The sequence below is a fragment of the Urocitellus parryii genome, chromosome 9 (assembly GCF_045843805.1).
Source record: "Urocitellus parryii isolate mUroPar1 chromosome 9, mUroPar1.hap1, whole genome shotgun sequence".
Lineage (NCBI taxonomy): Eukaryota > Metazoa > Chordata > Mammalia > Rodentia > Sciuridae > Urocitellus > Urocitellus parryii.
Genome location: NC_135539.1, coordinates 120992498 through 121014810, shown reverse-complemented (window position 1 = coordinate 121014810; position 22313 = coordinate 120992498). Strand labels below are relative to the sequence as shown.

The 22313-nt window shown below is 34.9% G+C and overlaps 1 protein-coding gene across 3 annotated transcripts in view; it reads right to left on the bottom strand.

Annotated features, from left to right (window-relative positions):
* Positions 1–22313, bottom strand: part of Kcnt2 (potassium sodium-activated channel subfamily T member 2) — a 375357-nt gene that overhangs the window by 58727 nt on the left and 294317 nt on the right. For 2 of the 3 annotated variants that reach the window (XM_026409554.2, XM_026409555.2), the window contains 2 exons: positions 18227–18361; positions 2777–2888 (listed from right to left, as the gene is read on the bottom strand). In XM_026409554.2, the coding sequence (XP_026265339.1) occupies positions 2777–2888; positions 18227–18361 (247 nt within the window). Of the gene's footprint in view, positions 1–2776; positions 2889–18226; positions 18362–21882; positions 21955–22313 lie in introns of all 3 variants that reach the window. The other variant, XM_026409552.2, reaches the window with a different exon arrangement.

The following is a 22313-nucleotide window of genomic DNA, read 5'->3' as shown; positions in this document are numbered from 1 at the left end:
AATATCACGCATGTGGTTTTTTATTAACAAGGATGTAATTGACCATCTTTGCAGTCTCTGGTGGATTGCCTGGGATACAAAAAATGTCTGGTTTAAATATTTATCAAATAAAACTGTTTCCTACATTTGTGGCAAGGATTTCCAGGTTAACAGCAGATTTCATTTATAATTAATGCTCCAGTAAACATCAAAACTTCATTTTGTTCTTCTTTTTCTCTAATGCAATAAACACACAATTATGCAGACATACATAAGCTTACAAATATTGAAAATAACTTCCACAATTATGACCTTGCTACATAAACTGACCCAGCATGAAACTGAATGCATACAATGGAATTAGTGACATTAAACACAGATACATTTTATGCTTTTGATATAATTTTTATTAATTATACGTCAAATACTAGGTTGTTTTCTTTACAGATAAGTATTCCAGGGTTTTGAACCTGGAAATAATTTGTTCTGATTTCATTCCTCAAAATTGACAAATCTGACCCCAAAGCCTGGCCTCTTGAGCACCTGGTGATCCCACCTCATTTTTCACAAAGCATGGCATGTTGCATCACATCAGCCCCAATTCCAGCTAGATTCCTAATTACTGGGTTTGCCTGTTGGTACGAAGACAATTTAGTCCTGCTTTCCATCCCTTCACCCCTTCTATGCTGCTAAAGTTGTATGGCATAATGGAGTTTCTGTCTCAAATACTGATTCCTAAGTTTTCCATACTGCATTGATGTGATAACCACACAATCTTGAAAAAGTTATTTAATCTAACATTCAGTTTCCATGTCAGGAAGTAGGCATAAACAACAATTTCCATAAGCCCACAAAAGAGTGTGGTAAGGTTGGACTAACACAGTGTATGTGATTAGCTTTGGAGATGGAAATCCATAGACAGGATTGCAGAAACATTCTTACACATCAAGTCTAACAGAAATGAAGATGCTGTCTTAAATAATAGAGAAATTAAGCACTGGGACCAGATTTCATGTCCAACTCCATATTTAATTTCACTTCCCTATTTTCTTTCATAATAATCATATGAAATTTGTTCTCTTTCATTACTCAAAATTTGGGGATCAGCAAGAGGGTTCCCCTTGCTACCCTCTCTAGCCTGTCTATTATGTAACATGTCAGGAACTACACGTAGGCAAACTAACCAGTAACAGGGTTGTTTGAGTAAATAAAGATCTTTGTTCTTGAGATCTACAAAACTCACAAAAATATTGTGATTTGGTGATCAGGTCAGATGTGCATGATTTGTCCACAAACCTGCAACTGTGATGGGAAAGCACCACAATATCTGGTCACCCTCTATATGAACCAACCTTAAATCAGTTTCTTGGGACCATAATCTCCCATTTTCCACTCTGCTAATTCATCATAATAAAATTCTTTCTCTCCGGATACCTTACTACTTGACTATTTGGCTTCTATCATACAGAAAGCAGACTGAGGTTTTCCCATGACAAAATTATGTAAAAGAGAACTCTCAGGTGAAATGTAAAAACAAATAAAAATATAAGTATCATTTTCTCTGCCTCTTGTGTGTCATAAGCAAAGAAGACAACATAAATTTGTTTTTACAAGTATAGAATTGAGTCTTTTTTTCCCTTTTCAATCTAGTTCTTTCGATATACTCGTGTTATGATTTAGATATGAAGTCTTCCCCCAAAGCTCTTGTGTTAATGCAGGAATATTTAGAGATGAAATGATGAGATTGTGAGAGCAGTAACTAATCAGCCTAACTTAGGCTGAATGGACTAATTGGGTGGTGGGTGTACTCTGAAGAGTCCATCTTCCTGGAGTCTCTTTCTGTCCTCTATTCTGCCTCCTGGTCACCATGAGTAGAACAGAGCTCCTCCACCATGCCCTTCCACCAAGATGTTCTGCCTCACCTTGAACCAGAGCAATGGAGTCAGCTGACCAAGGACTGAACTCTGAAGCCATGAACCAAAATAAACTTTTCCTCCTCTAAGTTGCTCTTGATAGGCATTTTGGTCACAGAAATGAATAGTCCTCTAACAATTAATATCTAGAAAATGCTGAATACACAAGAACATCTACCCATTGCTGGACCTGGTTGTTGAGAATGGAAACCAGAACTTTCTTCCCACAAAACGTGACATTGCAATTCCACTGTCTCTATTAACATTATCTCCATCTCTTCCCAGCCATAACCATGTCCTTGCTTTGAAGTATCCTCGTTAAATCAAATTTCCTCAATATATTTTGACCTTGCTTTCCCTCCTCTGGGGCATTCCCAAAGCACCCCTAAAGTGGAAGTACCTCTTACGTAAGGTAAACAATGAACTTGGCTTTGTCTCAGGCTATGTTGGTGACATTTTAGAATCCAGCTTTCAACAAAATCTCTGACTCTTTTAATATCTTAGGGATTTGGGGAATTTCAAATATAGATGTCATGACATAGGAAATAATTGGTAATGCTCTCAATATAACCGACATTAAGTGAATATATACATTTCCATTGCACTTAATTCAATATAAACTTATACTTTCAATTTATAATTGTTGATGACACACACACACAAAAAAAACATTTTCACCATATTTACTTGTAAAAATAAATGGTTCAAATTCATCAATTCACTGTTTCAAAAAATTTTAGCTCCCAAATAGGAATTCAAAACAGCAGTTTTTTTACTTTCCCTATCTCATGGCATTTCTTTCTATACACAGATATTTCTAGTTAGTTCTTTCAACCAAAATGATTAAATCCAAGTTTTTTGTTTATTTTCAATGTAGGTCTTACCTTTTCCAGTTTTGAAAGAGCAAGGGAATAACAGTCTTTGGCTCTGAACTGCATGAATCTCATGTTTGCTGGGTGAGTAAGCTCTGTGATAATACTGAGACTCGAAAACAACCTACAGTTAAAAAAAATTTGCATCACACTAACAATCCAATATGGTATTTATCATAACAACATATTTATAAGTGAGTGATTCCTAGCCTTCAGCATAAACTATATCCAATTATAACAGCAGGCAGTGCCACATAAAATCTTCTATACAAGAAAAATAAAACACTATTTTCCTAAGAATATTTTCAACAACAATTTAGCACAATAAGAAAAATAAATTCAATCATTTGACTTTTATGAGACATTTTTTATCTCCCTAATTATGAAACAGCATAGAAGGAAACTCATAAAACTGATTTAAGAAGTTGTAAGATTAGTTTACTGGTCCTATTAAAACAGAAATGTGTGAACTGGCAAAATTTTTACATGATGAGCTTCTTGTCCATTATGTGGTCTCTTTGATACCCTGTGGCTCCCTACTCTAATAGTATGCAATTCTTAAACATCAAATTTTGCTACAATGAACTTCTGAGAAGAGGAAATGATTTAGGTAAAATTTCACCAGAGTGAAGCAGAGCAAATGCTATAACATTGATACAGATGTTTACAAAAGGCTTCTGAGAATTTTCACATGTCAAATGGCTTCACACTAGCTTTCTTTTCATTTGGCCATTTTCCCAAATATGTATACATATACATACACGCATACATAAAAACATTAGATTTTCTCACCCAGAGAAAAATGACAGGATATACTGCAATAAATGCCATTCTATATTTGGATGATCTAATCCTTACCTGGTATATATGCATCCTTGGTAGCTTTCTTGGTTCAAATAGTTTGGGATTCTCCATAGCAGCTACTTCCTATGATAATCAGCCCCGCCCCCAAAAACTAAGTTCTGACCACTTAAAATTCTCATTACTGGGTTGGAGCTGTAGCTCAGTGGCAAAGGGCTTGCTTAACATGCATGAGGCACTGGGTTCGATCCTCAGCACCACATTAAAATGAAGAAATAAAATAAAGGCATTCTGTCTACCTACAACTAAAAAAAATTTTTTTTTTTTTAATTCTCATTACTAGGCTTAACCCCCTCCCTTGAACTCAGGGACTAGCACTGACTGAAAATATTCAGGATATAAATAATCTGTTTGTAGCTCAAAACCAACTCAGCTTCCGCTGCTCTCATCTTTCAGCAGTTCCAGTAGTGAGCGTGCTCCCATTTCTCGCTGCTTGATTCGGCATTTTGTAAGGGATTGTGCTTCTTTTAAAATGGGAGACCTGTTCCTGAGTCCTGGTGCTACAGATGATTTTTGACCTCTTCTCAGATCTAATTCCCTAATGCTGACTGATGATTTGCTGGGACCGCTCTCTCCTGCCAGGTAGAGGGTCTGCTGCATGTCATTTCCAGAGGGGCTGGTTCCCCAGCCACAGGCCAAACTTAGGGAATACCTGCCTCAAGGTCTGTTTCTCTGGGCTTTAGGTATCACTCCAGTTGAGACACTAAAACATCCAAATGTTTCTTTGGGAAATTTGTATGCCTTCTTGGTTACCTAAATGAACAAACACTGGGACTTTATCTAATCAAGGTCTTTGAGAGCTAAAATACCATCAGGTGTTTTGGGAAATCCATTGTTACTTAATCTTAATTTCAAGAACAAATATTAGCATATTCCTTGATCTAGATAAATTACAGTAAGGGTAACTGAAATATTATCAGCAAAACAACATTGTCAATATAGTTTCTTATGCTGATTATTAATATTGAAAGTACTGTAATTTTATTTGTGCAATTGATCACTGTTTTCAATAGTTCTAGAATCTTGAGTTGTTTAATAATACTCAAAATCTGAGATTCTTTAAAGGAAGAGTGTTGCAAACTCAAAAATATGGTTTGTGGAACATTTATCACAGGGACAAACAATAGGTACTATTTCTTAGCCATGAGCATTATTATTTTCTTAGCTTCTCTCATGTTACCATTTCTGCCTAAAATGCACTTACTTCCCTGTTTACTTACCTCCTCAACTTCTATGTATTGAAAGCTGAGTCATTATTTAAAGTTCCTCTCAAATCCAATTGGTATGAAAATTTAAATTTTTTTTTTGAAATCAAAATCCTCCTCTCCACTTTAGGTCCCCAGTATTTGATTCATACCAATTATTACATTGTGTTTTGCCTGTGTTCTGATGGATTTTATCCACGCCTGAGCTCTTTAAGTAGTGACATCTAAAAAGGCAAAGTTATCCTCCCAGTGCCTAGTACTGCATTTTATATGCCTTTAATTAATAAATCTTTGTTAAAAAAATAATCAGTTAATTCTTGTTTGTGTATCAGGGATGCCTGGTTTAGTGGGTAAAATGTTAAGGATGAAAGTACAATTGTTTAAACAGAAACCCTGTGTTTTCTATATGCCATCTGACTTGCTTTTTTGCAGCTCCAATTTTTTCATTTGAAAGTCACCAATGATAGTAAATTCTCTAAACTGAACTTACCTTTTCTCAGAAACTTAAAAAATTAAGAGTGATCTCATTAAAAAAATGTGTGTGTATAGATATACACCTAAGTATAAATATAGGTATATATGTATATATAAATATCATAAACATATACACCTGTGTGTTTTGTGTGTGTGTGTGTGTGTGTGTGTGTGTGTATACATATGATGAACATATTCATCAGTTGACTTTTGAGCCAGCAAATTCTCTCTGGTAAGCCTAGAAAAATGCCACCAATTGCCAAGCTTATACACTCCTGGAATCTCAGAAGTATTTATTTAAGAAATATTTTAAAATGATAGTTACCATTATAGGGGTTTTCACAGATAATTTATAATAGTCTGTAACAGTAGAAACTAAAATGAATAAGTAATAGTTATAAAAATGGGTCCATCAGCACCAAGCCTTATAATTTCATTTAGACAGTAATTGTTACATTCTATGCAGTGAACTGTGAAAAAGAAAGTTCACTGACCTAAATTTTCTTCTTTGTATTTTTTCCATTTTATAGCTTTTGGAAAGGTAAAAAATGCCCATAAAATATTAATAGATAAACACATGAAACACTGTTTTAAGAACTGTCCACGTATTAACTCAAGTAACCTCCACAACATCATGTGGGAACCTCTTTTTTTCCTATTTCCATCCATCCCTCCTCCTTCCTCTGGAAGTATTAAGGGCATGTGGCTAAACCTTGCCTCTATTTTTCAGTATCTGTAGACATGTGCTGGTTTGCACAAGGCTATTAGGTAAGCTGAGCCCTACAAGGCAAGCTTCCTGGTTGTCAGCATGGCCCAGGACCACCTTACTTGAGGGTGAATTTAAGAAACCCACTATTGCTACATATCAAAGTCACATCCTCCTGCCAGACATTTTGATCCCCTCTCTCTGGCTTCCTTGTAACTCAATAGTTTCCCACTTGTTTCAGAAACCGAGAGTCATTATCTTTTCAAACCACAGAAAGCCATTCCATGATTAACCCGTGATTCTTAGCTTAGAGATGAGAAACTGAGGGACAGGTAGCATTCAGTATGTGGCAGAGCCTGACTCACACCACAGCACTAGGGTTCCAAAGCTCTCTCCTTACCATTTTAATAAAGAGGTAGGAAGATCTCTGGAAAGGAAACTCAGAGGATCTAGATAAAATAACAAATTATTAGGAATACCTAGTTTCATAGCAGGGTTTCATACATTAAGATCCATATCTAATTTAAAACTATAAACTCTACTTTCCTGTCTACTTTTAAATAGTAATTACTAGGTGATAACTTCATCATTATTATTTGTATTTTATGAAGGCAATTTTAAATATCTGATTTAACAAATAGCTATTACTGGTTTACTATATGAAAGCTCTTGTCTCTAGGATTTACAAAGATGTATAAAATAAAATTCTTGTCATTAAACATGTTTATGAACAAATAGAGGAAACAATAAGAATTCATGAATTATAATGCTACATACATATTTCTAGTGGTGATAAATTATGGCTCACAGAATATTCCTAGATTAGGGAGCATTGAGACACTCACTAATGAATGGATATCTTGTGAAGAATATATAGAAAAGTAATGAGATATAAGACCAGAGAAGAAATTTATGAGCAGTCATTGAACTAATGACAATTTATTTCATCTTTGAAATATTCTTTATTTTCCTAGAGAAGTATGACATTTATCTTCCATATATGCCATTAAACTAAATTTAAATAAATTTGTAATTGCTCAGAGGAGTTTTTGTTTATATTACTTTTCTAGAAATTACATCAAATAGAAATATATATATATATATATATAGTTAGATATGTTTGGAGTCATAGTAAGAGTGAGTGAAAAATAAAATTGAGTGACCTAGTCATCATATTTGAATGACTTCTATGGTTGAAATTAGACAAAACAACACAATTTATGCAAAGTACCTGCATAAGAAAACCTACATCATTTATGTTATTTTAAATTGGGAAACTGAATACTTGGCTAAGACTGCCATCTAGTGAAAATCTAGAACAAAGTAATTTGTAATGAAGTACTGTATTACAGTGCCCTTTATAAAGCATCGATTATATTCAATTAGGATATTCTGTATTTATAAGTTTTGTTGTATAATTTTTTTAATTATATAAGTTATGATAATGCTACAAATCCATTTATGTGCATTAATATATGCTAAGTACATTTTAATACAAAATAGTTTAGAAATAAAGTGATGTAAGAAGCATCTCTTCCCTAAATACTAAGATTATAATGATGACATATTGTAATTAAAAAAGTATTATAGTTTGTTCTATTTAAGCCTTTTCTATGATTATTTTATGTTTAGACTCCCTGATGTTAAGTATAACTATCGTAATGTAACAAAATATCTGTGCTATAGTTCTCTGCCTTCATTAATTTATTCAATGAAAGTTTTTGCCTTGTCTGGTTACACTAACTAATAGAAAGATGAAAAATATTTTGTTATGGTTTGGATCTTAAATGTCTCTCTAAAATTCATGTGTTAAAGGCTTGGTCTACAGCTGATGACACTGTTATTAGGTAGTGGAAACTTCAGGAGGTAGAAGGAATTGGGTCATTGGAAGAGTACCTTTTAAAGCTATTCAACCCCTTCCTCTCTCCCTTTTGCTTCTGGGGTGCCATGATGTGAGTAGTTTTGTTCTACCATATGCTCTCCTCCATAATGCTCTTCCAGCCACTAGTCCAGAAACAATGGAGTTAGCCAACCATGGACTGAAACCTCTGAGACTGTGAGGCAAAATAAACCTTTCCTCCCTTAGGTTTGTTTATCTCAGATATTTTGTCACAGTAATGGATAGTTGAATTACAGAAAAATAGTACAAGGAATGGGGTCATTGCTTGTGACTATCCCTGATGGTGTGGTTCAGCAGTCTTTGAAATTGGCTTATAAGATAAATTTGGAAATATTTGGAGCAGGAAGCTAGGAAGAGCATAGAATACCAAAAGCAGAGATTAATGATCAATTTTAGTAGGGTTCAGAAGACAAAAACGGTGCTAGGACTGCAGATTCAGGAAGATTCAAATGAACATGAGGACTCTATTGAGAACTGGACCAGCAGCCATTTGTGCTATGTTCTGGCAAAGACTATCAGCATTTTGGCCATGCCCTGGGATTTGTATGATACTGACTTTAAAGGTGACTGACTAGTTTATCTGGTTAGGAACATTTCAAGGAAGTGCAACATTCAAGCAATAACATGGGTATTACTGGCTGCTTTTAGTTAGATTTATGGTGAGAATCTGGAGCAAAAGGCAGAGGGGAAAGATTTGAAAACCTGCAGTTCTCTCAGAAAAGGAACACATTTAATTGTTTAAAGTGCAGAAGGATGCACTTGTTAAAGAGAATAGTACCATTTAAAAAGGTAAGAACATAACACAGGGACAATATGAAAGATGACTTGAGACTATCTAAGGGATTGGCAAGATTCCACTCATTAGAGGTTCAAGGGGATAAAAGTGTAAATTCATTTCAAAGCCTTTCCTTTGAGAAGAGAGCCCCAGAACACCCTGCTAGTGGAGGGATGCTTAGAGAATTATTTCCCTGGGACTCATTTCTCTGTGTTCGGCCATCTGGCACCCAGCCTGCTATAACCATGGTTCCAGTGGTTTCACATACACCTCCCACTGATAGCAGACCTGGGCTTGTCCGCGTGATGCCGGTTTTGCAGGCATGCTGAATGCCAGAGTTGGAGGTCATTGAAGTTTCCACCAAGATTTCAAAGGAAAGCCTGAGAGGTCAGAGAGTGTATGCCAGGTTCCAAGTTTCTGCAGATAGACCTGACTGGATGATGTGTGAAGCTGAGGGAATAAAGTCAAAGCTGAAATAGAGACCCCAGGAATTCAGGGATAACAGAAACATGGAATGTCTGCCAAGGGAAGCTGCAGAGAGTGAGCACATTCCACCTAAGAGAGCAGACACATGGGCTGCAACCAGCAAAGCCACAGGGATGGGGCTTCCCAAGACTCTTGGAACTCACATAATACTACCATATGCCCTAGATGCTAGACATGGAGCTACAGGATTTAATGGTTTTCTGGCTATGTTTTGGTCTTGCTTTGATTCCAGTCCTGCTTTTCTACACACTATTCCACCCTTTTGGAATGGAAATGTTTACCCTGTATCTGTCCTGATACTCTCTGCTGAACATACATAACTATTTCTTTTAAACAGGGACTCATAGCTTGGCGTTTGCCTTGAGTCTCAGAGGAGATGCTGGACTTGGATTTTGAGCAATACTGGAACTGTCAACACCATGGGGTCTCTTGGAGATAAACTGGATACTTTTGCATAATAAGATGGACATGAGCCTTTGAGAGTCCAGGGTTGAGTGTTATGATTTGGGTCTTAAATAGAGCACATAAATCCATGTGCTGAAGGCTTGGTTTTCACTTGAAAGTGTTATTATTGTTAAGTGGAAAGAATTTTAGGAGGTGAGGCCTAATTGGGAGAAGTTAGGTCAGTGGGGATATGACCTTGAAGGTTACACTGGGACACCAACCCTTTCTTTTCCTTCTTTTACTTCCTGGCTACCAGGATGTGAGCTGCTTGCTCTGCCATGTGCTCCCCACCATCTGCCTCACCACAGGCTCAAAGCAAAAGTGTCAAGTAACCATGGTATGAAACCTGTGAGACCATGGGCTAAAATAAACCTTTCCTCATTTGTTGATTTCAGGTATGGTATCATGAAGCTGACTAATATATATTTATATGTATGTATATAAACATGATTTCACAGTCTATTAAAACTCTGAAACTAATGTTAAAAATGAGAGAAATTGATTTTATCTTACTTTCATTATTACTCATGCAGACTATATGCAGTATATTTAAAAAGTTATGATATAGTCATATCTATATTAGTATTACTAGTCAGTTATAGTACCAAACTGGTGTTTCAGTATTTAAGTTTTGTCTATACCTACATATTAATGTTTTATTCCAGTTATTAAAAAGTCACTTCCAGTCACCATGACAGATATGAAGATATAGTGTAACACCCTAGCTCTGTGAGTAATATTTTAATTAAGACATAGTAAACATTTTCAAGATTTGGATGGTCTTCTGCTTCTTTGTTTTGCTTTAAGCAGCTTGTGAATAACATTTCAGCCTCATCTCATACCAACCTTCCCTTTGGGCTCCTTTAGTCCTTAAAAAATTCCATACTCTTAGTATTTCAGAGCTCCATATAGTTTATGTTGCCCCCCTCAGGAATGTTCAACCTACTTTTTCTACCTAGCATCAACTCCTCAGGAAGGCATTCCCTGAACAACAGAACTGGATTAAATATCCATGTTATCTGGGTCTGTAATATTCTACATATTTCAGTAATTGCAACAACTATAATTCTCTAGTTAATTCCTCAAACCTTTTGCTTAACTTCCCTACCAGATTATCAACATTCTAAGACCACTTCATTTTTTATTGCAGCAAGGGCAGCAACACTTACTAGATGCTCAATAAATCTGTGGAACAAGTTTGCAACCTCAATAAATCACAATTGCAGGAGTCCATAAAGGTTATTTTGTTTGTCTATTGATCAAATGTAGGAATTACTCTATTCCAAATAGATAAAAGTTCCTTAACTTGTTTAAATGTTTCCATTGATAGTGGTCATAAGTCTGGTCACTTCAATCTTAGGGGGAAAAAGATGCAAATAAAAATCTTTGTATAAAGCAAAACATAAAGAAACCTTTGTATTAAATCACTCCTGGACTTTAATTATATAAATTTAATAATTATTTAATTTTATACTTATCCTACACTAAACATAACTGTGCCCTCTGATAAAAACTTCTTAACTCCTACAGAAAGCTTTCTCATCTTTCACCTGACACCCAGTAGTAATCCAGAGTCTGCCACTTTTTCCTACATGGGCTGAGATGAGCAACTAAGTTTCTAACAATGTTGATTTATTTTTCAGTAAAATAATTATAATAATGGATTTCACTGACATACCACACATTCCTAAAATAAAGCATTTTTATAGGTCAATCAGAGAGTTATTTTGAAGTCAATGTTTTTAATTCAAGGCATATCTCTATGTGTATATTGGAAATTTAGTTTAGATAATAATACATGTTCATAAAAATACAAAAAAATGTGAAATATTTTCCAAATGTAATGGTGTCACATTAGGTGATACTCTAGCAAGAGAAACCCAAATATGAAAGTGAAGACCTGTTTTTCTTTTAATTTGGAAGTCACATATTTTATTTTCCAGTAGATCCTCTTACTGGGAAGACTTATTGCAATATTTCCTATTAAATATATAAATGGAAGTCCTTATGCACATGGGAGGAAAAGGTATAACAGGATCAGACTTGATTAAGACCTTCTCTCCTTATGCGTTTGTATTCAGAATTGTCCTCTGGGGGAATAATGACCCAGTTGCTTAGGATTCCAGGAGTCTCTTCTGAACGAAGGAGTGGACATACTCTATACCTCCAAGAAATCTGGCACCTCAGAGATAGATGTTGTCCCACGGAAAGTCTGTGTTTAGTCAGCTTTTTCATTGCTGTGACCAAAAGACCTGACAAGAACAATTTTAGAGGAGGAAAAGTTGTTCCGGGTTCAAGGTTTCAGGAATCTCAGTCCATAGACAGACAGACTCCATTCTCAGGGCTTAAAGTGAGACAAAACACCATGGCAGAAAAGTGTGGCAGAGGAAAACACCAGGAAACAGAGAAAGAGCTCTCCTTGCTAGAACAAAATATAAATCCCAAAAGCATACTCCCAGGGACCCATCTTCTCCAGTCACACCCTTATTGCCTAGAGTTACCACTCAGTTAATCCCTGTCAAGGGATTAATGCACTGACTAGACTAAGATTCTCATAACCCTTTCATTTTTCCAATAACTTTCTTGCACTTTTCACATATGAGCTTTTCGGAAACACCTAAAACCTATACCGTAACAGTCTGCTGCTATAAAGGGTTGCTAGGAGTCAATAAGGGAAATTCACCACAAAAGCATTAATAAACCAACATAAGTGATCAATACATAGCCTATCAAAGTTATTCTGGAGAGGGATCTCATTTTGGCACAAATCATGTCAGGCTGGGGGCTTCCTGTGGATCGGACATTCTGGTACAAACTTCTGGATCACTCATAAAACATTTGAGCATTAAAATTTAAGGTACTGTAATCTACACTTTGGATGTTAAAGATGAATCACATTGTGGATAAGTTCTCTGGAGGAATAACAACTGTTCCTCAAACCATGGCACAGGAGCTTAACAAGCAAATATATAATTGTCACAGTAGACTGACTGGTAGTAAAATATGCCACCCCAAAATGTGTCACTTGGCTTAAAGATTATTTTTATCTGAAAGCAACCTAGAAGAAGCAGAAACAAGAAGAGCACTCTGTCCACCCTTTTCTTCCCTAAAAGTAGGACATAAATTTACAAAGATGTCTCTCATCTCCTGCAAGGTAGATTTTAGATCCTTATCAATCTGGTGACTGCACCAAAAGGATCTACACTATAAACTGCTAACCAGCCTTTACCTTCTATTGGTTTCTGATACATTTGCCTTTTCACAGTTTGTCACCTCTAGAAACTCAGGTTCTTTGCTTTGGGGCAGTCCCTTAAAGTGTAGTATTCTTTGTTGAAGATACTCTATGCATAAGCCAAACTTCTAAGCTAACTCCATGAGTTATTCTATTCTGGGTCCTACTGAATGTTTCATGAGCAACACACATATTAAGAAATTCATTTGTTTTTATTTTTTTCTTGTTACAGTGTCTTTTAAATCCTGTTAATTTGTTTTATTAATCTGTTACAGGGGCCCTAGTTGAAAATTTAGAAGGACAGAAGGCAAATTACTTTTCCTCCCTTACAGGATAAAATACATTAAATTCTGCAATTTGGTTTTCAACTATAAAACCACATTTAACCTGAAAAGGAAATTTCCTTATGCTTTCAAACATCTTCCTACCCAGATGTCCTCCTTTTCAACAAACATGCTCGCTAGATTAATAATATTCTCTAGTTTGGGGCCAGAAGGGTGAATCCATCAACTCTTACTGAATATCCCGGTGAACTAAGAAGGCAGGATTCAAATGGGCCATGCAAACTTCTGAACAAGATTTCAACCTTATTCTGGCCTGGCAAGACAAACACGTTATTTGAGGTAGATAAATATATTATTTATCAGAGCATTTCTACTGTCACATTATACTCAAATTACATCTCATTCTTGCTTCCTAGACTCTAAGATAACCACAAATTGAAAATCTATCTTTCTTTATTTCCTTTATATATTTATTTAATTTTATTTATTCAGCGATATTGGGAATTGAACTCCTAGGCACTTTACCACTGAACAACATCCTTAGCCACTGATTTTTTATTTTGAGACAGAATCTTGCTAAGTTGTTCAGGGTCTGTCTTGCCAGGGTCTGTTACTGAGCCTGGCCTGAAACTTGCAATAGTCTTGCCTCAGCCTCCAAAGTCACTGGAACTACAAGCATGTATGGTACCAGGTGTGTGTGTGTGTGTGTGTGTGTGTGTGTGTGTGTGTGTGTTGTATTTTTTTTTGAGGTACTGGGGATAGAACCTAGGGTCTCACATATGTAAATCAAGTGCTAAACCATTAAGAGACATCCCTAGAACCAGAGATTGAAGAGCTTAGAGTTTTCTAACAAACATATTTCTTGGTAGTTTTGAACACTGAATATGTAAAAGTCAAAGTGGAATGTCAAAGTAATTAATTAATTATCCCATGGGCCAAAATAGCTTCACAAATGATAAAATGAAATGCAATGTCACCCACATAAAGTAGCAGCGTATAGTAATATTTATCTGCCTGATACATGTAGATGCTGGGTAAGTTGCAAGATGTGATTTATTCCCCCAGAAATAAAGAAACAAACTAACTGCATTTAACTGCTTGTCCTAATAATAATCAAAAAACAGAGTAACTATGATGTCCACTTACATATATCTCTTTTGTGTCTACCATATTTTGGAAATACCAATTTAAGGAAGTATTCTTTTAACAAGTAGTAACTACCGGTTATCACCTGCCGGTGCCATGCAAGGCACTGTTCTGAGTGCATTACAGAAATTATGTCTTATAGTCATTTCAATGACCCAAGGTGGCATATGATGCAATAGCATGGACACATTCAAACTTGCTAGATAAAATACAATTTTAGACTTTGGAACTATTCCACTTTAAATCCCAAGCTTCATCAACACAAAGTGAATGACCTTTTGGATGTCAGTCATTTACTTTAAAATGCTTTTGAATAAACAATGTGATGAGTACATGTGTTGGTTTAAATTAATCTCTGGAGGGAGCTAGTAGTTTATTTCATCAAAGTGGCTTACTTTGATTTTAATCAGAGTTCACAGTTCCTGTTTTCACTATCCATATTTCTTTCAAAATCACAGGTCTTACTAATTGACCAATTAGAAATATTGGCTTTCCACTAGAGAATTAATGATGTTCACCAATATATGAGGATCACTGATTATTTTCGAAATATTTGTCACTCTTACCTAATGAATGTATAAGAATTTAGTTCCTTGGGAGATACAGCCCAATGATTTAATCCTAACTATCTTGATATTATGATTTAGATATAAGGTATTCCCCAAAAGCTCATGTGTGAGACAATGCAAGAATTGTGTGGACACAGAATTGTTGAATTGCAATAATTGTAACCTCATCAATTGATTAATCCATGATATGGATTAACCAAGTGGTAACTGTAGACAGATAGGGTGTAGTTGGAGGAGGTAAGTCTCTGGGTGCCTGCCTTTGGGTTTTATGCTTTGTACCTGGTGAGCACAGTACTCAACTTGCTTCCTGATGCTATATCCTCAGCTGCTTTCCTTCACCATGCCTTTTCTCACAATGTTTTGTCCTAGAACAATGGAGTTAGCTGATCATGGACTGAATCTCTGAAAAGATGAGCCCCAGACAAACTTTTTTTCTTCTAATTGTTCTTGTCATGTCTTTTGGTCACAGTGATGAAAAATCTGACTAAAGCAGCCACTGTGACTTCATTTCTCATTGCCTGATGCTTTCTGTGAAGGGTACTTGGATCCTACTTGTGGAATAAGGTAGTCTGCCTCTAGTCCACCTTTCAGTGCAAGGTGTTGAGTAGAGAAGCTTGAAGGTCAGAAAACTGGAAGGAAGAAGAAGAGAGGGAAGGGAAATAGCTGCAGCAACCTTTTTTTTTTAAATTAATTAATTTATTTTTTATTTATTTATTTATTTATTTATTTATTTATTTTATTGGTTGTTCAAAACCTTACAAGGCTCTTGACATATCATATTTCAGACATTAGTTTCAAGTGAGTTATGAACTCCCATTTTTACCCCAAATACAGATTGCAGAATCACATCAGTTACACATTCACCATTTTACATAATGCCCTATTAGTAACTGTTGTATTCTGCTACCTTTCCTATCCTCTACTATCCCCCCTCCCCTCCCCTCCCATCTTCTCTCTCTATCCCATCTACTGTAATTCATTTCTCTCCTTGTTTTTTCTTCCAATTCCCCTCACAACCTCTTTTATGTAGTTTTTTATAACAATGAGGGTCTCTTTCCATTTCCATGCAATTCCCCTTTTCTCTCTCTTTCCCTCCCATCTCGTGTCTCTGTTTAATATCCATCTTTTCTTCCTGCTCTTCCTCCCTGCTCTATTCTTAGTTGCTCTCATTATATCAAAGAAGACATTTGGTATTTGTTTTTTAGGGATTGGCTGGCTTCACTAAGCATAATCTGCTCTAGTGCCATCCATTTCCCTGCAAATTCCATGAATTTGTCATTTTTTAGAGCTGCGTAATACTCCATGGTGTATAACTGCCACATTTTTTTAATCCATTCATCCATTGAAGGGCATCTGGGTTGGTTCCACAGTCTAGCTATTGTGAATTGTGCTGCTATGAACATCGATGTGGCAGTATCCCTGTAGTACACTCTCTTAAGGTCTTCAGGGAATAGACCAAGAAGGGCAATAACTGGGTCAAATGGTGGTTCCATTCCCAGTTTTCCCAGGAATCTCCATACTGCTTTCCAAATTGGCTGAACCAATTTGCAGTCCCACCAGCAATGTACAAGAGTACACTTTTCCCCACATCCTCTCCAGCACTTGTTATTGTTTGACTTCCTAATGGCAGCTGCAGCAACCTTTACAGGTAGTTGCCACATGTACATCAGCCCTTAACTACTTTTAGTTACTCTAGTGAGTTAGTTTTAGATTATTAATTGGAACCTTTCACCTCTCAGTGAGATGAGTTTATTATTACCATGAAATCAAAATAATTCATTCAGAAGACAAAATCAAAAGTCAAATCAATATGACACTTCACATAGCAGAAATATCTCAGAGTGAGTTAAAATGAAATAGCATGTTTAATCAAAGAAACCAAGGATCCTCTTCTCTTAAAACTATAATTAGCTTTTGCAAAGCACAGAATCAAAAGAATGTGTTTATTTTATTCACCAACTATATATCTCACCCCTGAATTATGCTCTACTCTGTAATTTTCTTCATTATTCTCTAGAGAAGTTGCTTATATATCTGTCATATTTTAAGCAGGTTCTATACTATCTTAGATGTGCTATTTAGCACAGTGCAGTAACTAGTCAGCCATACTCTAAGTGAACTGCTGATTATTATAGCTTTAGAACTGCAATCCTCCTTTTGGAATGAGCAGTTCTTATGCAAATTCACAATAGATTTTTCCAGGTGTTGTGGCAGATCCTTTACATCTCTGATCCTCGGTCTTTTACATTAGCACTGCAGGGTGGGTTAATTCTTTTCCACCGCACTTTATAGATGAGGCACTACATTTGAATAAGGTCACCAAGTTAATAGTGTCCATGGCACCTCTAGAAGAGGTCATGCCAGATGAAGTTTGCTGCTACAAGAGCTCAAGGTCTGTGGTTTTTCCATGCTGTCACATGAAAGCGATAATTATAAGGCTCAATTATATTAACTAATATTTATTAAAAACTACCAGCCATGTGCTAAGGCATTATATGTTTTTAAATCTTAAATAATCTTGTAATTATGATATTGAGATTTAAGGAAGGAAAGTAATTTCCCTCAAATTATACCCCAAATTGCAAGCATTATTGAGATTCACATCTAGGCACTCCCCTCTGAATTTTGAACTTGAACTATATACTGAGATAATCAGTCTCAATACTTGCATTGCTACACTGTGATGGTATGAAGGTGGAGTAAGGAGGGATGGCCATTGAGTTGAGATTGCTTTATTTATATTCATAATTTGTATATTTCTCATATATTTTCTTTAAGCTGCTGCAAAACTCATTCATACAACTGAAATCATGATTTTTCTGATATTTAAATTTTCAGATAATTTTACAAAACATCATTCCTAGTTACATCAGTGTCTTAATTTGTAGATGATTTTGACTCTGCTCACATCAGGACTTTCTCTGTCAGGACTTTTTAGACTCACTCAACAGTAAGCATAATAAGATTTCATATATGAGTTAGTTTAATTAACAAAGACTAGAAAACAATGAGGGTAAGGTTATGCATTCACTCCTAAACTGGACAAATTACCTGTTCATAGCCTTACAATCTTTTCATCCTAGTTAAATATACATCCCTGACGACTGCTAGGCAGTGAATATACACCCCTGACCACTGAGACCATAATCAGAACATATGTAGCAGAAATAGTGTTCTGGGGGTAAACATTAATTTTATGCAAATTAACTTTATTTAATGCCAGTCATATTTAAGGTGCTAAGTAAGTGTTTTGTGAGAAATGAGTAAACAAGTGAAGGTAAATTCGGTGTGAACTTTTCCAGTAAATTGCTGACACATAGATTCTACATTTCATGCAAGTTTAACACAGAGTACAAGAGGGCTCAGTAATAGACACATACCTGAAAAGAGTCTGCACATTTACAATGGTTTTGGCATCTGCCATGTAATCCTCCTCGGCACTCATGGTGCTCTCCTTATCCACAACCACCATATTGGCAGCAAAGGTCACTCCACACCTGAGCAAATCATCTAGGCTTTGATCAGAACCAACAGAGAAAAGAAGACATTAACTACAGTATTAGAATTAGCACCCAGACTTGCTGATCTCTGTATTTATACAAGTTGTCCTTATAGATGGCTTTTCTAGAGTGTGCACAGATAGATATTAATGGGAATTATAATACAATATTATCTACTGACGTGAAATGATTTTATATGGAGCTCATTAGACTTCACTACATCCTTACAGTTTCAAATCATTTGTGTTAAGAATATTTACTTAGTAATATTTGTTAATTATGTAAATGATATGTGGAAAACACCCATTTTGCAACCAAAAGAAATACAGGACTTTGTTAGAACTTTGTTTTTACAGTTAACATACTACTTAAAAGATACAAACTTTTATATATATATATATATTTTTAAATGTCTAAGATCCTTTTGGTAAGAGTAGAGATGGATAATTTCTATATTAATTTAGATGGCTAAGCCTAATGAAATAGAAAAATATAAAATATAAAATGTTTATTTTTAAATGTCTGTTTTTACTTTATGTAAGAACTATGCACTGGAGATTGATTCTACACAGTCAAGAACATGGGAAAGATATACATATCTGTTGTATTCAAGCCTACCATTTAGACTACACACATTTTTGAGCAAGTTCTAGTTTTAAGTATTTGATCAGATTAAATAACCTGATTTTCTTGGATACATGTGATTATTGTAAACCTAGGATACAAATACCTGAAAGCTATAATAGGGTAGTCTTTTCTCCTATCACTGATAAAATACCTGAACATTTCCACTATGAATTAAAGAAAAAGATGTTTACCATTAAAGTCGAAAAAGGTTCATCATTATTCTCATTGCCTTTGCTTTTCACAAACTAGAAAAATAGGGCTGAATGGGATCAGAGAGACTAAACCTGAATGAGGGCAGGAATGTTCTAGGTTCAGAGTTGACAGAAGACAGATAAGGGAAAGGTAAATTGGATTCCATATCGTGTTTACAACAGGAAGTGTAAAACTGAAAGAACCACAGTTCATTTAAGATTATTAAATTGAAGAGCCAGGTCCCTGAGGATCTTTTCCAAATTCATAATTGGCTGAGCTGGCCATGTCACTTTAAGGGGGAATACTTTCCTTTTTGGGGGGAAGGCGGAAGGAAGGATTTCTTACTCTGTTATTAGGTGAGAAAGTATTACCAAAGCCTTGAGTCCAAGATCCCCAGGAAGAGTCCAGAAAAAATATTTCGCTTGAATCAGGAGCAATGTTCTGTGGCAGATATTTTATGGCTAAAACTGTGGAAACAGAATGTTATTCCAAATAAATTTCCTATGGTAAGAGGGGCTAGGACCATAACATCGAATCAATATGATGATCTTCAAGTTTAAATCTCTAGGGATACTTGGGTCTTCCTTTTTCCTAGAAAATTCTTAGTATTTTTTCTTATATCTACTAAAATAAAATTTAAAAAGAATTGTGCAGGGATTGGCACTGTAGTTCCAGGACAGAGAACTTGTAAGGTCCTGGGTTCAGTCCCCAACAATGAAAAAATTATAATGAGTTGTATAACAAATGAGTCCCTATGGAACACAGATGTGACTTAATAATCTGCCTTCAAACCACCTAATAATTTTAAATTACTTCCTCATATTTCAGCTTTCACAAGTGTTTTTCCCCATTAAAAAAAAACTCTATGGTAATTAAATAGGAAAAGAAAAAGGAAAAATTGCAAAAGGTGAGTTTGGATGAGGCTATATGGATAGAAGCTAAGACAGAAAAGATGAATAATTAATCAACAATAATTTAAGGAAACTGAACTTAATAGTTGACAAAAATTTCCGTGGGAGTAGCTATGGTTAAGTTGCTAACAGCTACCACCTATACCCATATGTATCAGTGAATTCCATCTACAAAGTATTTTCAGTCTATTCATAACCTTGTCAAGTAATATCAATAATTATCATTAAATATGAGTAAATCCACAGAAAACATACATTAGGAATAACATTCCTGAACCATGTAGATTTTTTATCTTTATGTTTTAACTGAAAATTATTATTTTATTTATTTAATTGTATTTAATCATTTTTTTCTCCTTTAATAAGTAGGCTACTAACTTGTCTATCTTAATTTCTTTCTTCTACCTCTCTGTACTCCCATTTTCTCCAGCATGGATGCTTTGCACAGTTTGGCCACGAGATGGCAGCTGAAGAAAGTCAATCTGGATTTTTATTCTTTTTTTAAAAAAAGTTACAGATAATCTAATTGGTGATAATACTTATGTCACCTTTCTCTGATTCCTTTTTTCAAGGACTAGAAAATGAAATTTATGAGTGTGAAGGAATATCCTTGAGTGCATTTTAATTTGCAAAAGAGTGCATTTTAATTTGCAAAAGGGGTCTTCTTTTAAGGAAAATTTTAAACACAAGCAAAAGAGAATTATAAAGTAAACCTCCATGTTCCTGACCCTTAACTTTAATAATTATCAATTTGTAGTCATCCCTAGAAATTTAATGGCCTCAAGTCCTCCTTTTTTCTTGCCATAATTACTTTTGTGGAGAAAGAATTTGCTTCAGGGCTTATATCATAAAAGGCAGAGAGAAAAGACTTATTCATTACCTTATATGATTTTTCTAGAGTTTTTTTTTTTTTTGGTTGGAAAACTATAATTTCCAAATAACATTACTGGGTATAAAATGTGTGTAGTATTAAAATGGTAATTTTACTATATCTATTTTCATTTTAATTGGTTAGTATTATGATACCTGATAATATGAATCATGTTAATGTAGAAGTGAAGCTAAATATACTTTAGTCTAGTTGACCTTTAATGTATCCACAGCTACTGAACACATTTAAAGTTATAATTTTCAACATATGTAGGATGACATGAGAGATCTCAATTGGCTAATTTTAGTATTTTATTTTGAATTCACTGACATTTTTTAAAAAAATGTAAAAGTAATGTATTTTATGTTACTTCATGTATGTTAATTTTCTGATCTTTCACTTTTTATGTTTTATTATGGTCTTATAATATATAAGAATTATTTTATATAAATAAATGCACTACATATGATATTTTGATGAAAATATTTAGAAATTGTGAAGAGATGTGTAATTAGAATAACTTGTTAAGAAAATATTCCTATTTACAAATGTAAATTAAAATGAGCATTTCTACATTTAAGTTATGGAAATGATATAAATATATCACAATATTGAACCCTTAGAGGTTTTTCTTGATACTGTAACAATATTAATAATGTCATTTTTATAGAAGATAAAAACTGAAACAGCTTTGGAAACTGAGCACAGCTGACAAAATTGACATGCAGTGAGATTTGTTTTAATTCAACAATAAATTACTGCTTAGGGAGTTTAATATAAGATGTATAACAAGTGAATATAAGCTCTACATGCATAATTTATCATATTTGCAATACTGACATGACAAATTACACTCATCATGCAGTAACAAGGCACAGCACACAACAGACCACAGGACACTACAGTAGTAATGTGCTAAAGATTTTGTCACCTACTTGTCAATAGAGCCCACCATGTAGTAAACCATTGGAAACCAACAGATTGCATCCAGAAAATGCATATCTGGCCTAAGTAGCAGATGGGTTACAAAATGAAACACAATGTCACAACAATGGCAGCATTTCTAAGGAAAGGAAGCAAGTTGACTTAGTTTGCATTTCCAAAACTAAACGCTGCTGATGAAATTAATTGTAAGTGCCTTTACCTTAACATTAATTATAAAAAATTATACTTGTTATGAATCACACAATGCACTCAGAAGTATAAAAACAAGTACTTCATATTTCTAAATCAGAAACATTATGGCATAATTCTACAAAAATACTGAATTAGCACCCTTAATTATGGCTAAAATATCTTATTGATGAACCTAAAAGTTACTCATGCAAATTGAGACCTTGAAAATGAACCAATGATTTTTTTTTTA